The sequence below is a fragment of the Copidosoma floridanum genome, unplaced genomic scaffold (assembly GCF_036245765.1).
Source record: "Copidosoma floridanum isolate Cflo_tuat_1 unplaced genomic scaffold, Cflo_Japanese_pri ptg000014l, whole genome shotgun sequence".
NCBI lineage: Eukaryota > Metazoa > Arthropoda > Insecta > Hymenoptera > Encyrtidae > Copidosoma > Copidosoma floridanum.
The window spans coordinates 1,091,158-1,104,957 of record NW_028321891.1 but is presented as its reverse complement, the minus strand read 5'-3'; the positions used below and the strand labels follow the sequence as shown (position 1 = coordinate 1,104,957).

At 45.6% G+C, this 13,800-nt stretch overlaps 1 protein-coding gene across 5 annotated transcripts in view; it reads right to left on the bottom strand.

Annotated features, from left to right (window-relative positions):
- Syt7 (Synaptotagmin 7) overlaps nt 1-13,800 on the bottom strand; it is a 140,991-nt gene that overhangs the window by 87,855 nt on the left and 39,336 nt on the right. For all 5 annotated transcript variants that reach the window (XM_089591985.1, XM_089591984.1, XM_089591983.1 and 2 more), the window contains one exon: nt 11,360-11,598. In XM_089591985.1, coding sequence (XP_089448111.1) covers nt 11,360-11,592 — 233 coding nt within the window. In that variant the 5' untranslated portion in view covers nt 11,593-11,598. The remainder of the gene's footprint in view (nt 1-11,359; nt 11,599-13,800) is intronic.

Below are 13,800 nucleotides of genomic sequence, written 5' to 3'. Positions count from 1 at the left end.
TAGACCCCTCTGCTCTCCAAATACAGGACGCATGGATGATGACGTATATTATATGTATGGATAAGAAAAAGTAAGTCAAAGCTCCTCCCTCCAGCTGTTGCTCCGTTAAAACGTGGGGAAAAAAGGGAAAATAAGGGAAGAGAATAGAAAAGTAAAACGCAGTGGTTCCGCTGTACTTTTACTTTTATCGTTGCCCCCTTCAATCGTGCACATACATACAAACAAAGCCACAAAAGCGTCACGTTAAAACTCGCAATCCGTATAAATATAATGCACGCGGAGGTTTAAATATACGTACGCGCAGTATTGAAATATCGACGACTGTGCTTGTGTATGAAAAAAGACCAAAGCCGAGCATCGGAAAAGCGAGGGGGATGGAAGAAAAGAGAGAAAAAAAGGAATAACGAGAGAGAGAGAAAGGAAGAAGGTACTGATCGTGAATTCTGAGGAATCCTTCGGCCGACCTCGTCCTATACACCAAAAGTCGCGCCGAGTCCTTCGCCACGTGCCTGTGCATATGTACACACACACACATATATATATGTATGTACGCCACGCAGCACGACTGCATGTGTATATTGTATATATGCACAACGCCACGGGCGACTTGGGGCCGCATTAAATTATCACCAGTGGGACAGGTCACGATCAATCGGAATAATAATCCGGCCGAAAGTTTTTTCTCTTTTTTTTTTTTGTACCCATCCTCCCTTACCGAGAGATAGGCACACAGACCAGAGGGACACGAGCGCGATGTAGGTCGGATGCACCGATACGCGGGGGGGGGGGACCGTGTATCGCTCGGAAGATTGTTATTTACGAGCGCGAGTCTTTTTTGACGATAATTCCTCGCTCCTGCAGCACATCGATCGAAAAGCAGCAAAACGAAGGGCGAAAATGGAAAAAAAAAAAAAAGACTCTGATGGCGAGTTAATTGAAAACAATGCGGGGGGCAGAGAGAGGAGGGAAACCAGACCGGTCGGAGGATTGATGGAAGGGCATCCGTCTCGGCAGCACATCTGCAAGTGATGCATCGCGTTATACGGCCAAAGGGGCCCTCGTCATCATATTCTCCTCCTGCTAGAGGGGGTGCATTCAATTACGCAAGTTCCGCGGGAGACAGCTGGCGATTAATCGGAGCACAAGAGAGAGAGAGGGGCTGAACTTTTGGAAGAGTCTCAACCGAGGCCGAGTGGGATCGCAGCCTCCGGCTCGAGTCAAAAGCGAGCATCCGAAGCAGAGGTAATATTTATACGCCTACGCACCCAGTTGTCCCTTTTTACTGGCTCACTTACTTCTAAAAGTTCATTAGTGATATTCTTTTGGATTGGCGTCGCTATACATGCACGCGGACCCAATCTTAATTTCCAGCGCATCGGTCCCTGCAATGAAGCCCGAGTGGGTGAAAAAATCCGCATACATGCACGGATGGAAATTTCAGTCCCCTCTTTCTTTCAATTCGTCCGCGTATTTCCCAGCGGAGGGAAAAACTTTTTTAATTAACTCCTCCTATCGCCCTCCTCGGATGCTACGACGCCTGGGTGGTAAACTTTGGATTTCGACAGCCTGTACCTATACCAGCGGCTGCCTGCATCGCGCTCTATTGGACATCTTGTTCCCTGCCACCGTATTTTCCTCACTCCTTGGTTTTTTCTATTAATTTTCTCTTCGCTCTCGCGAACGCGCGAGTATGTATATAGGTGTATACGCGGGACGACTGGTGATCTCCGAGCTGCCCGTCCGACTTTCCCTCGCTACCCTGGTTATCCTTCTCCCGCTCGCTCGCTGCGGATATATATAACTGCCAACTTTTCGCGCGTCAATTTGCTCTCGAAACAAGAGCGCCCCGCCGTCTCGCGATCCTTTGCATTGCGTTGGTATATCTGTACACGGGATGAGAGCTAATAATCTTACAATATTGGTACTGTGGCAGTATACACGGGGAGAGTAATGGGCGCGCTCGCTCTGATGGGTTTCACGTACGAGTCTCGAGTCACGTGGGTGACGAGTGATTCGAGAGGATAGTTTGCTCAGCCAACTAACGTATTTTAACGAACGGGAAAGAGGGTATCGATTTCACTCGGCTCCGCTGTACCTATTGATAACTACACAGATGAGGACGCGGCGGAGGAAAAGAAAGGAAATTCGCTCGGTAACGCTGGTTTTTTTTTGGCTGTACGGCCCTTCTTTCTTATAAAATGAGAGATTGATCGACGTTGGTCGACATTTTGGAATTTTCCTCTTTACAAGAGCGACACCGCGAGCGCTGATAATTGAAATTCCATCGTTGCAATCAGGAATACTAAGTACGGGAGTCGAGGGACAAAATGATGCACTTTGATGTCAAGTGAAATTTATCGCATAATGTCTGCTGTATATTGCTATTGGGATTGTTAAAATCAGAGCATGCATCGTGTCACTGGAAAAAAAAGACCCCAATCCCATATTAAACCTTTATATCTCTCCAAAATTCGCAGGTGAGATGCACGGGTCGGATATGGAATAACGAGGGGGAACTACGTGCGCATAACGTGGGGCGTAGGAAAAAAAAAAAAAATTTGCGTCACGTAGTACGACTCTGTTAATTAGAGCTCTCGCGGTGGCCGGTACTGGGGAGCGAGTCTCAGCTTGCCGATTAAAATGCATCGCGTGTGCCACGCGGAGACACGGAAAAAAAATGCGCAATCAGCCTCTCTCGTCCTGGACAGGTGAAGACACGACTCCCTCCGCGATAACGATGCCGCGAATGGGGAGGCCGACGATTCTCGTAATCACTGCCCCCCAACTGCGTTCGCGGGGGGAACAACCTCGGTTAGTCTTTGCAAATAAACCACCCACGGCTTGTTTTGTTGCTACTCTGATTACCTACGTCTAGCACGATGATTGCCGATATTATCCGATACCCGATTCTGATGAAAAGAGACGTCAATTTGAGAGGTATATTTTACGCATTTTTTTTTTTTTTTTTTTTTTTATATGTATCCTGGATTGAATTTTTTTTCTGAAATAAAATAACGATAATTCATCTCCACGATCATTTTCAACGGTAACGCTCGATCGAGCGGGGTATTTTATCATCAATGTTGAAGTGATGCACTCTCGAGTGACGGAAGCTCGCAGATAATTGTGCTATACCGATCGGCGAACAAAACGAAATTTGGAAGACCATTTGAAGCACAGAAAAAAATACGTTCGTAAACGGCGAAATTTTCAAAATTGAGAACGCAGTGTTCGATGCCCTGGATTTTTTCAATACACGCGAGAAAGAACTCGCTTCGTCCCTTAACTTCGCCAAAGATTCCTCGAGAGCTGGGATTCCCCAGCGCCGTCGATGTCCAATGATCTTGAATTCCAACGGAAGCTCGATGCTTGGCGAAATTAAATATTTTCCCCAAGTTCCAGCTTGGTTTTTCCATGTACACACACTCACGACCGTTTGTTTGCTACAACTGCTCTTCGGGAGTACAAAAATTCCGGCATAAGCTTCTTTTTTTCCGTTTCTTTATGCTTTTTAATTAGAAAAAAAAAAAAAAAGTTTTTTTAATGGAAACAGCGCTCTTCGTACCCCACAAACACGCACTCGGAGCACTGACTCGAGTCCGGAGCATCGCGTTAAAATGGAAATTCATGCTCGCCTTGAGAGAAAAGATATTCCACTTTGAAAAATTAGTTACTTCCCCGCGTACTCGTCTCTCGCATTTTCTCGTAAAAGTATGCTACCGTTTGAGGAGTTTTAATCATCGCTGTACCAATTACATACGAGGAGTGAAAAACAGCACATTTTTTACCAAAAGTCTGTTGAAGGGAAAAAAAAAAAAAAAAAAAAAAAAAAAAAACACTCGTGGTAGATACAAGCTTCACGATCTCCCGCGCATTGGGCTAACTTTTTAAGCGATTCCGCGGAAGCAGTGCATATAGGAGCATCGGAAATTGCAACTCGACAGGATGAGGCCAGCGCGGTTGAGCGGGTGTTGGTCCACTATATACACTGTACAGCGCGTAACTTCATTAGGTGATCGGTATGCAGACGCACCGCAAACGATACCCTTTATATACGTATATATATACATAGGTATGGCTCGTGCAGAGGCACACTGCAGGGCTGCGGGCCAAAAGTGCACTATGGGCGCCAGAATCAGGCATTCGTGGCGCTTATCCAATCAAGGGACAGCCACACATCGGAAATACCTAATACGGGGGGAGTGGGCGCGGGAGCACGGGTAGGCACAGTCCTCTCCCTATGTGTATACCTGTACTGTCCTCTCTGTTACGAGCACAGTAGTCGGGGGCGCGTGTAATGCAGCCGTACATACCTATCACGGGGGTGTACAACCACACTAGTATCCATGGGTAGCGAGACTCCACTGCCGAATGAAGCCCAAGAAAAAGGAACAAGAGGGATGGGAAGGGAAAGAGACTAAAAGTGATCCCTTTCAACTGCTTCTCTGACTCCGGAAAACTTATATCGCTCCGCTTGCAAGAGTAGGGAGGAGAGACTACTCTTGATCACCTTTGCCCCAATTCCCGCAAGATATGTATTTTTTTTTTTTTTTTTTTATATATTATAGTGCTCTTCACGTCCGGCTCCTTTAATAAGGGCACTACTATGGGCACTTAGCACTTTGGAGAAGGAAGGGAAGAGGGATGGGAGGTCTTCCATTACTGGGAGGGGGGTAGGGGGAATTAGGCAATTTTGCTGCGAGAGGAGGTCGCCTAAACCCTCCTCGAGGAGCATTGCGTGGTGAAAAAGCATATGTGAAAGACACAGAGGTACTTGCCCGAAAAGTCGCACAGGCCGGGAATCGAACCCCACAGTCTCCCGCGTCCCACTCCACGACCTAGCAGACTGAGCCACCGCGCGCTCTCGCCGCAAGATATATATATTCTCCGTCTGGCTCTTCTTCGCGCTGATGTGTCTCATAGGCTCATGCCAGCTTTTCTCGTCACCCTCTTCCACCCCCCCGCCCCTGGACTTTTTGATTTCTTTCGCTTTCTTTAAACTCAACCCCTGGTACTCGTCGACTTTGGCGCAAGGGGTGGATTTTTTCCACTTTAAGTTTGTATACACTCCCAGTCCCTCTCTCTCTCTCTCTCTGTGTTCCAAAGTTGCTCTAAAACGGAAGTTTGGAATTTTGGGAAGTGGAGTCGACCTACCTCCTCCGAACTCACGGAAGTGCAATACATGTATGCATACCCTACACCCACTTATGAGTCAAAAACGCCCCAAAGAGAGGGGGGGTTAACCTTATTTTTCGTTATCTCCTGGCATCATCGGCACCGACTGCTTCTTCCAAATTAAAATTTTAATCTCGGACGAAAACAACGAGCGGCCGGCTGGTTTTTTTTTCCCCCCCTCGCCACCTTCATCCATATTCATGCGGAAATTTTAATCTTGAGAAAAATAGGAGTGTACCCACACTATGAGCCAGCTGCATCCATCATCCGACAGCACGAGCTCGGATGAGGTACACCGGGCAACTCGCGAGCATCGACAATGGGTACGTAGCTAGCTCGCTCCGACTTTTCAGCCTCGTGAATATGCACGCAGCCGTTTTACACTCTCCATCGGTATCTCTCGATGCTCCCTCGGACCCTCGGTGCACCTTATGCGTTGTGCTGCAATTTCAACACTCGTTCTCAGTTCTTTCAACGGATGACATCATGCTGTGCTAAAACTCGAAAGTCACGTCGACGGATGTGTTATGTAGGTATACCCATGCTGATGCGGAGCTCGGTGATGGAGAGACGTTTTACAAAACACGATATCCTCGTGCGCCGTATGTAACCTTACCGGCCTGATGACGGTAATCGAAGAAGATGAGAGCCACAGAGACGAGGAAACTCGAGCTGTCGATATTACACGCTACGTACTTCTCTCACCCTCCTCTACCGGGAAAATACTCGGGGCTCGGGTAACCTCGGACGTCGGTGAACAAAAACTATCAGCATTAATTATGCACGACGAGAGTTAACATAAGCCTTCAAATTCGCTCGATGTAGGCGCGACAACAATGTCTCGTCCGCTCGTTGCCAACGCCATCTAATTTTATGTATTGTGCAAGGCAAATTTTTGACGAGACGAATGAGCGGCGGTGTGTATCGATTGCCACGTCGGGGCCCTGTAAGCTCGTGGCGTATACGGTCTCGTTCCAATTAGACGACGCCGCCCCGAGGGATTTCCAGAGTCCAAAGAGCTGCTTAGCGCTTTAAGGCGCTCCCGACGCTCCTCCGTGACCTACATCGCCCTTGTTTCGGTCGACAACTCTTCGAGCCAACTGAATTTTAAATTAAGCAGCGCCTCCGAGCTACGAAAACTTTTTCTTCTTCTTTTTTCTTTTTTTCCTCTGTTTTCGAGGAAAACTCATCTTTCGGGGGCACTGTTTTTTCACGCAAGCCCGTGCAAAGTACGTTATACACCAAGCGTGGCCGAATGAAAACGCCGATGAGGAATCAACGGCATCATAATGGTCCGGCATTTTCATTGGGAGTGACCCTCCCTGTAGCTCAAAATCACAGCGGTGGAGCCAACAAACGGAGGCTTCGCGAAATTTATTGCGACGATTTCCGACACTCAGAGCCGATCCGCTCTCACCTCTCCTATGGGACGCGGCAGCGCCACCGACGATTAAGCCGATCTTATCGGGAGCACGAGGTAAGGAATGGTCATCATCATCATCATCGTTATTCCCCAGCTGGAACACGCAGTATCGGGAACAGCTGCTGTCGCCCGCCCCCATCTGGGGCAATTTATGCCCTTCCCGCGCATTATTCATCCCACCCCGGCTCGTACTTTCGCCGCGCCATGGCGACACTTTGGCCGGAAGGGCGTATACGTGTATTTAAGAGCATACATGTAGGTGCCAAAAAGCGGCAGCGCATCCCGCGAGAAATTCACGCGAGGGCGAGCGGTAAATCACTCCCCGGCTCTTCTGCGTGTACGCGTATACGCATGTATGTGTAACCGTGACGTGTGTACCATTATATTTATATACACTGCCGTGTGCAAACTGTCTCTCCCTTTTTCCTTCGAGGAGATGAACCACGCGAGCCGTACGCGTCGTGTGCAATGGCTTTTCTTTCTTATAATCCAATAACCCGTGGAATGAAGGGATAACTGCGGTTTGATTACTTGTATGTCCGGATCTCCGTGACCTACTGCGACTCGAAACAGCCCCCCCCCCTCTGTTTATCGAACAACGCCGCGTTCGCGTTACCACGTGTATATCCGTTTGTAACAGGGTGGGCTCGTAAATTCGCGGCTCATCGCCGATTCAGCCGCTTGGCTCGCGAATCATGAGCTCCCCTGGTGCATATTGCCTTTTACGAGCTGCCGAACAAGGACCGGCACGAGAATGCGAGACGAGCTCGTGTGTATATAGGAATTTGCACCCGAATTTTGCCCCTATGTATTACAGTAGATGCGTACATGTAAGCAATATCTCGCTGTGTATAGCTAGTGATGCGCGTGGGAAGGTGAACGTCAACGCTGCTCTCGTGCTGGAAATTATAATCAATTAGCGCGTTTACCAGAGCAACCGAGTGTGTTTGTATACGGTGCGAGAGTCCGTTGGCGTATTTGACACAAGTAGACTGCATCGAATAATATTTACTTGTCGTTGGTATAACCAGCTGGAGGGGGTCGGCTGCTGAATATTTTACCAGTAAAAAACTACGTTTCCTCGTAAATATAAAACTCATTTGTAAGTTAACAAGGGAATATTAGAGTTTTTCAATTGTTTCATTTATTTATGAGTTTATCGAAGTAAAAAAAAAAAAACAAAGTTAATAACATTTCGTTGTGTGCAGTTTGTCCCAAAAACCAGTATTTTGCTTGCAACGGGCCAAAAAATTCGAAACAAATTGCATCTTCCAAAGACACTCGAAGAATTCGGCAAAGCTTGGAGTGACCCCTCTTGAGGGCCAAATTCGTTTCTTACATGTCCCCTCGCTGGACTGTAGCTGTTTAACGTCTGAACTTGAATACTCGACCGCAGCAGCACTTATGCCGCGAGTAGGTAAACTAGGCAGGTACGGGGCCTACGAATAAAAGCCACCTTAATCGACACCGGAATTTATCGTGCTCGGATTCACTCCCCCAATCGCGTGCAAATTTACCTACGTAAGTGAAATATGAAAATCTTCCTCTTTGCCAAGTCAAACTCGTACAATGTATAGGACGTATACGCTGTATCTTAAACCAAAGGGGATCGACGAGTAGCACTGGGAGAATAATTTCGTTGAAATAGTATACACTACTGATCCTTCTTGTAAAATATTACATTTTTCATCGATGTATTTAATATATACATACATATCGTTCCCGGCAAACATATGAGTATGCATTCCGTGGAGGCAATCGAAGAATGGTTACATTTATCCTCCGCACGAGCGCGTGAAATTTATTCAACAGCGCGTACGATATACCGCGTGTACGTATACATATACAGTTACGATTCGCGAATCCCATTCTCCGTCCACGTACAAACACACGCGCGAGAGAAATCTAAATTCGCATATCGATGGAACATATCCCACGGTATACATATACACAAGTACGTTATACATACGCGCGCGGCGAGGCGGCGGGTGAAAGGCGAACATTACGGACGTTTTGCATGCATGTACGCATGAGAGTGCACCGGCCATTCGGAGCCCGTTGGGAAATGGAGGGAAAAATTGTCGGGTGTACATAGAGCACGTGTATTATGAAAGGATAGAGGCTCTTTGTGTGCGCGTGTGTGATGTATCCCGCGCATTTTCATAATAACCGGATGTTGGGAAAAAGGAGACGAGGAAATGAAAAAAAGAGAAGAAAAAAAATAGTAAGTGGAGAGGAAAACGAGGTGAAAGAGGCCGGGGGACAATAAAACGCCGAGGGGACGATCAAAAGGGAGGATAGTACACGAAAGTGCAGATTTACCATTATGCGTGTAGCTTCAAAAATAGGCTAATTCGCACCCGAGCGTGGGTCTTCCTTTCTTTCTTTATGTTATTTCCCCTCCTACATGTGACGTATGTGGATCTCCTTTGAAAAGGAGCAGAGCCGTTGTACATACATGATATATACACTCCCACGATGATCGTCGCGAAAGAAATTGTTCCCAACGAGTAGGTATATATTATTCCTGCCTCGATGTACATTATGCGCATATTTACGGGCGCGAAACGCCTCGGAGGGGGAAGAAAAATGATCGCGTCTCGATTAGCGGCTCTCCCCGGAGGTAATGGCTCTTCTTGGGGGGAAGTTTCGCAAGTCTCGCTCCGGGCTCCCTGAATTTTGATAACTTTTCTGTTGCTGTCACCAACTGAGGTACCCCCTCTCTCGGAAAAACTTTCCCCCGCTATGATTATGAGAATAGATTTTCACCGCCTCGAACGGGCAGTCGACTCCTTCCGAGTCATTAACTTTCGTATACCTTTTTTTTTTTTTTTAATACTTAAGCTAAAGGAACGACGCCCCACTTCTCCGGGGCAAACAATGGTATTCCACGTAGAGCGCAGCTTCTTCGGACGGAGGAAAAGAAATGCCGGGGATGTGACACACCGGCGATCCATCACGTTTGCTAACGGCGGCTCCGTGCATGGAGCTGTGCTAAATTTTAAATTGCCATCACCTTGCAGACCGCGGATCAACACATCCACTATTTGCGGGTGCTAAGTGCAGTCCCCAGCGGACGGTGGTATCGATCGGCCGAAGGGGGGGGGGGGTGCACGGGAGATCCAAAAATAATGTTTGAAAAGACGTGTCGCCAGGACGCGCAGAGGGAGCGCCGAAAAGTCAACCAGGCAGCCTCTCTCCGGGGAGCGCGCGCGACGCGAACCTTCGCGAAGGGTCGATAAAACCCAAAGTCATCGGAGGAGCCGAGCCTGACCTGGAAAAACCGACGCGAGCTCCGCGCCGCGTCTTCCCCGCCAACTATACGGAGAGAGGGGGCGCAAGGACTATCAGTGGAACAAGTCAGCGTCCTGTCGGCCCTGGGGTTGGTAAGGCAGTGCTCCGCCGGCAACCGGCCAATGGTATAACGCGCGAGTGTCCTGAAAGGCTATATCCTGCGGTACATGTACCTACTGCAGTAGGAGGTGGAGTTAACAATTATTGTTACCTATATGAGCAGCAGCAGTGTGTCCTATCTCCCTCCTCCGCGCCGCGCCGGTCGTGACGCACGTGCTGACGCAAGTCGCTCGAACCCCTTTTGTTGTCCCTCTGCTGCGCGTTGATTTTGGCGTTTGTTTATTTTGACTTTCTTACGCTTCCCGGGCTGCTTTCTCACTTTCATTGTTGACGCGACAATGGTGCTTTTAGGCCCCGTCGAGGCAAGTTGGCGCACGCGTGTTTGTAGAGCGGAAAAATAATGAGGTGTGCAAATACAACCGTGTTTAGGTTGCACCGTTGAGCACATTCGGAGGAGGAAGCAGAAAAAAGGGTGAAGGGTGCGTGGATAATTTTCATTGCAAGCGAATTTTTTTCTTTTTTTGTTTTATCCATACTCAACAGCAAATTTTTTTCTTACTTTCTGAACCTTGAATAATTATACTTTGATATCTAATTTCAATCTAGAAAGTGATAATATACTCGTACAGTGAGTTGTAAAAAAAAAAAAGTCTGGATCATATCGTATTTTGCGATTCCGTATAAAAATTAATAAGACCAGAGAAAGGTAACCTGAGCCGCCTTAGTAGAGCAAATTCCGGATAAAATCCCTGCTTCGCCGGTCGCTCGTATCATATGTACTTCGTCTCTTTTACCTTATATTCCCTCCAGCCGGAAAACTTAATTTAACCCGTATACTGTATTTTTTTTTTTTTTTTTTTTTTTTTTTTTTTTTTTTACTTCAGCAACCCTTTGAGGATAAATAATGCTCGTAAGCTATTTATGTTTCGGGGTTAATTTCCTTCCGGCAAGCATGACACTCGTCCGCTACACCACCGAAATTTTCATCTTAATGCTCCAATTAATTATACAACAGCTCACTTTGCCCGACCGCGCAATTTCAAAACGACCTCACCCACCATACGCGCGTTGAGGAAACTCTTAAATTTTTTTAACGCAGCTTTTCCTTTATACGTCGGAGGAGATTTTTAATTTTTAAACTCTTGCTGTCACCAACGAAACACCCGCGGCAAAAAGTCAGCTCGAGCTAACGACGCCTCGAGGATATATACCAGGCTCGCCGAGCTGCGAGTTAATTGGCCGGGAGAGCTGGAAAAACAAAAATCCCACCCTCCACTGGGCACGTGGCTGCGCGATAAGCCGAGCATGCAGTCCACGCGCAAGAGCGTATACAAAGAAAAAAGCCATAATCGCGAAAAAAAAAAAAACATTAATTATTTTGGGAGTAAAAATTGAAGCGAGACTCACCCGAGGGCCTTGGTGCTGATGAGGGGCGTCTTGAGGTTGAGGAAGCCGTTCTTCTTCGGGGGCGGCTGGCTGTTGGGCTCGACGGTGTCGCGGCGGTCCTCGAGGTCGACGTCGCGCTGCTTTGACCGCTGGGCACGCAGGTACAGCCACACCGCCACGCCCACCCCCAGGAGGACGCACAGTGCCCCGAGAGTCCCAAACACCGCGGTCAGGATCACGTCCCTTCGCTCCATGTCGACCTGCGAACGGTTAATGGATTTTAACGTTTTGCACTCGAGGTTTACTTTGTGGTTTGGATTTTATTGTTTGCCTGTCAGAGCGTTTTTTTTAGGTCGCTGCGAAACGACAACTCCAACTTTCGTAAGCTGCGGTCTATTGTTCGAGTCTGGCCGACAAGACAACCATTATGCTTTTTACTGATTATTACTGAGGGGGTCCCTGAAAAGTGGCGTTTATCTTTTGTCGTGGGGTCAGTGTGACAGGTGGGTAAATTTAAAGTGTCACCCGCACCATAAGCTCAATTGCCACGTCCATTATTGTGTATTCTTTTATACTTGATACTTTGCTCTGATGTGTGAGGTTGCTGTTAAGTTTTTTGGTCGATTAAAACGATTTTTGTTATTTAGAGCGTTGGAATGATTACTGATATTTAAAAAAAAAACTTATTCTTCGACAACTAAAACATTTGCATTTAAGGTTTAGTTCTATGATTACAAATTTTTTTTTTTTTTTTTTTTTTTTATAGATTATATACTAATTTTTCTACTGTTTAGAGTCGTTTTTCGATCAGGACTCATCAATTCATAAGGCTTGATCCTGTAAATGATGTAAATCACTTGGATTACCCTCACGTTAGATTTGAAATGTGTTTTATACAAAATACACTGATAAATTAATCAGTTAAATTTTACTGCGAATCAGTAAAATGTCGTCTACTTATCACAATTAGTAAATATAAATAAATAAATATAAAGTGTACGGATGACAACAAAGTAATTAGAGAAAAAAATAACAATATCGAATGTTGACTCGAAATGCTTTTAAGAGCAGTGAAGAACTAGGTACTGAAGATTCAAGATAGTAGAAAAAAATCCCATGTTGGCACATATTTTTCGAATTGATCGCAACTAACTATCTACGATAGTTATAAAAAGTTTACGATACATACCTTGGAACGGAAAAATATTTTCGTTTAAAAAAATAAACATTTTGATCCATGGGACATGATTCTAACCATTATATAGAAATAAACGTATATCTTTCTCACAACGATTCTTTTCTCAGAATCTTCAAAATAATCAAAAATATAATGTTCCGTGATTAGCACACATAAATTTTAATTTAAGTGCAGTATTTTTTATTTGGCTATCTCATACAAATAGAAGTAGAAAATTTCTAATTGAATAAATCGCAGCTTTATCTCAATGAGGGTATTGGCTTCGTTAATCAGTTTCATCAATATTGACACTTATACTCGTAAAAGTTCATTGACATTATACATCATCAAGAATTAAAAAAACATTATTCTCATTTTCGTTATCGATATGTTGATATCACATTAAAGGTAACACAATATTTTTCATAAAAGCAGAATAAATTATTCATCGCGAATACCAAAGTTTAGCACACGCAACAGGCAAATCCATGAATGATTAACCAAGTTCAAAACAGATTTATAGCTATTCATTAGCCACCCGTACCCGAGTATATATACTAAGTATTAACATCGATCTTATCAACTTTTGACGTATTTCCTAACGTCTCGGTAACGGACAAGTCAAAATTCATTGTTATTTATTGAATTTTTTATTCCGATCATGCACACGCGAGCAAACCAGACTTGCTAAGCACTTTACATACGTTTTCAACTGTTTTCGTCGCGTTTCGTGCTTCGTAAATATTCCACGAGTTAACTTTTCAACTGTCCTTCGTGACAAATTTTAATTACCACTTTAATGTTTGCGGCAGATAACCGTAAAAACTGTATCAAACTCGTATGAACAAGTTGCAGACAAGTTCAAAACCCATTTGGGAAAAGTTTCCGGTTTATACTCGTAAATAATGATTTCCCGAGTAACATTAAGTACCAAAAAAAAAAAAAAAAAAAGATTTAACATAATGGGTACAAAGCACAGCTGTTAGTCGCAATGTCGTGCGAATATAATATTCAAGCGACCAAAGAAAAAGTATCAGCATCGCGGCAGCAGCACGGAAACCTTCAATTAGGCATATCTTATTGCGCGATCTGCTCGAGATGCCGGATGGACAAGCTGGGGGTGAGGGGGGGGGGGGATTTATCGCTCTCGTGTTGCGACCACCAGCATTTTCCGCCGATACCCATTCATGAATATTTATCCGTGCATTTGTTTCGTGTAGGTTAAGGTCAACATCTCGAGCGGAGCAGCGGATTACTGCCAAGGACGGGAAAGGCGAGAAGGATA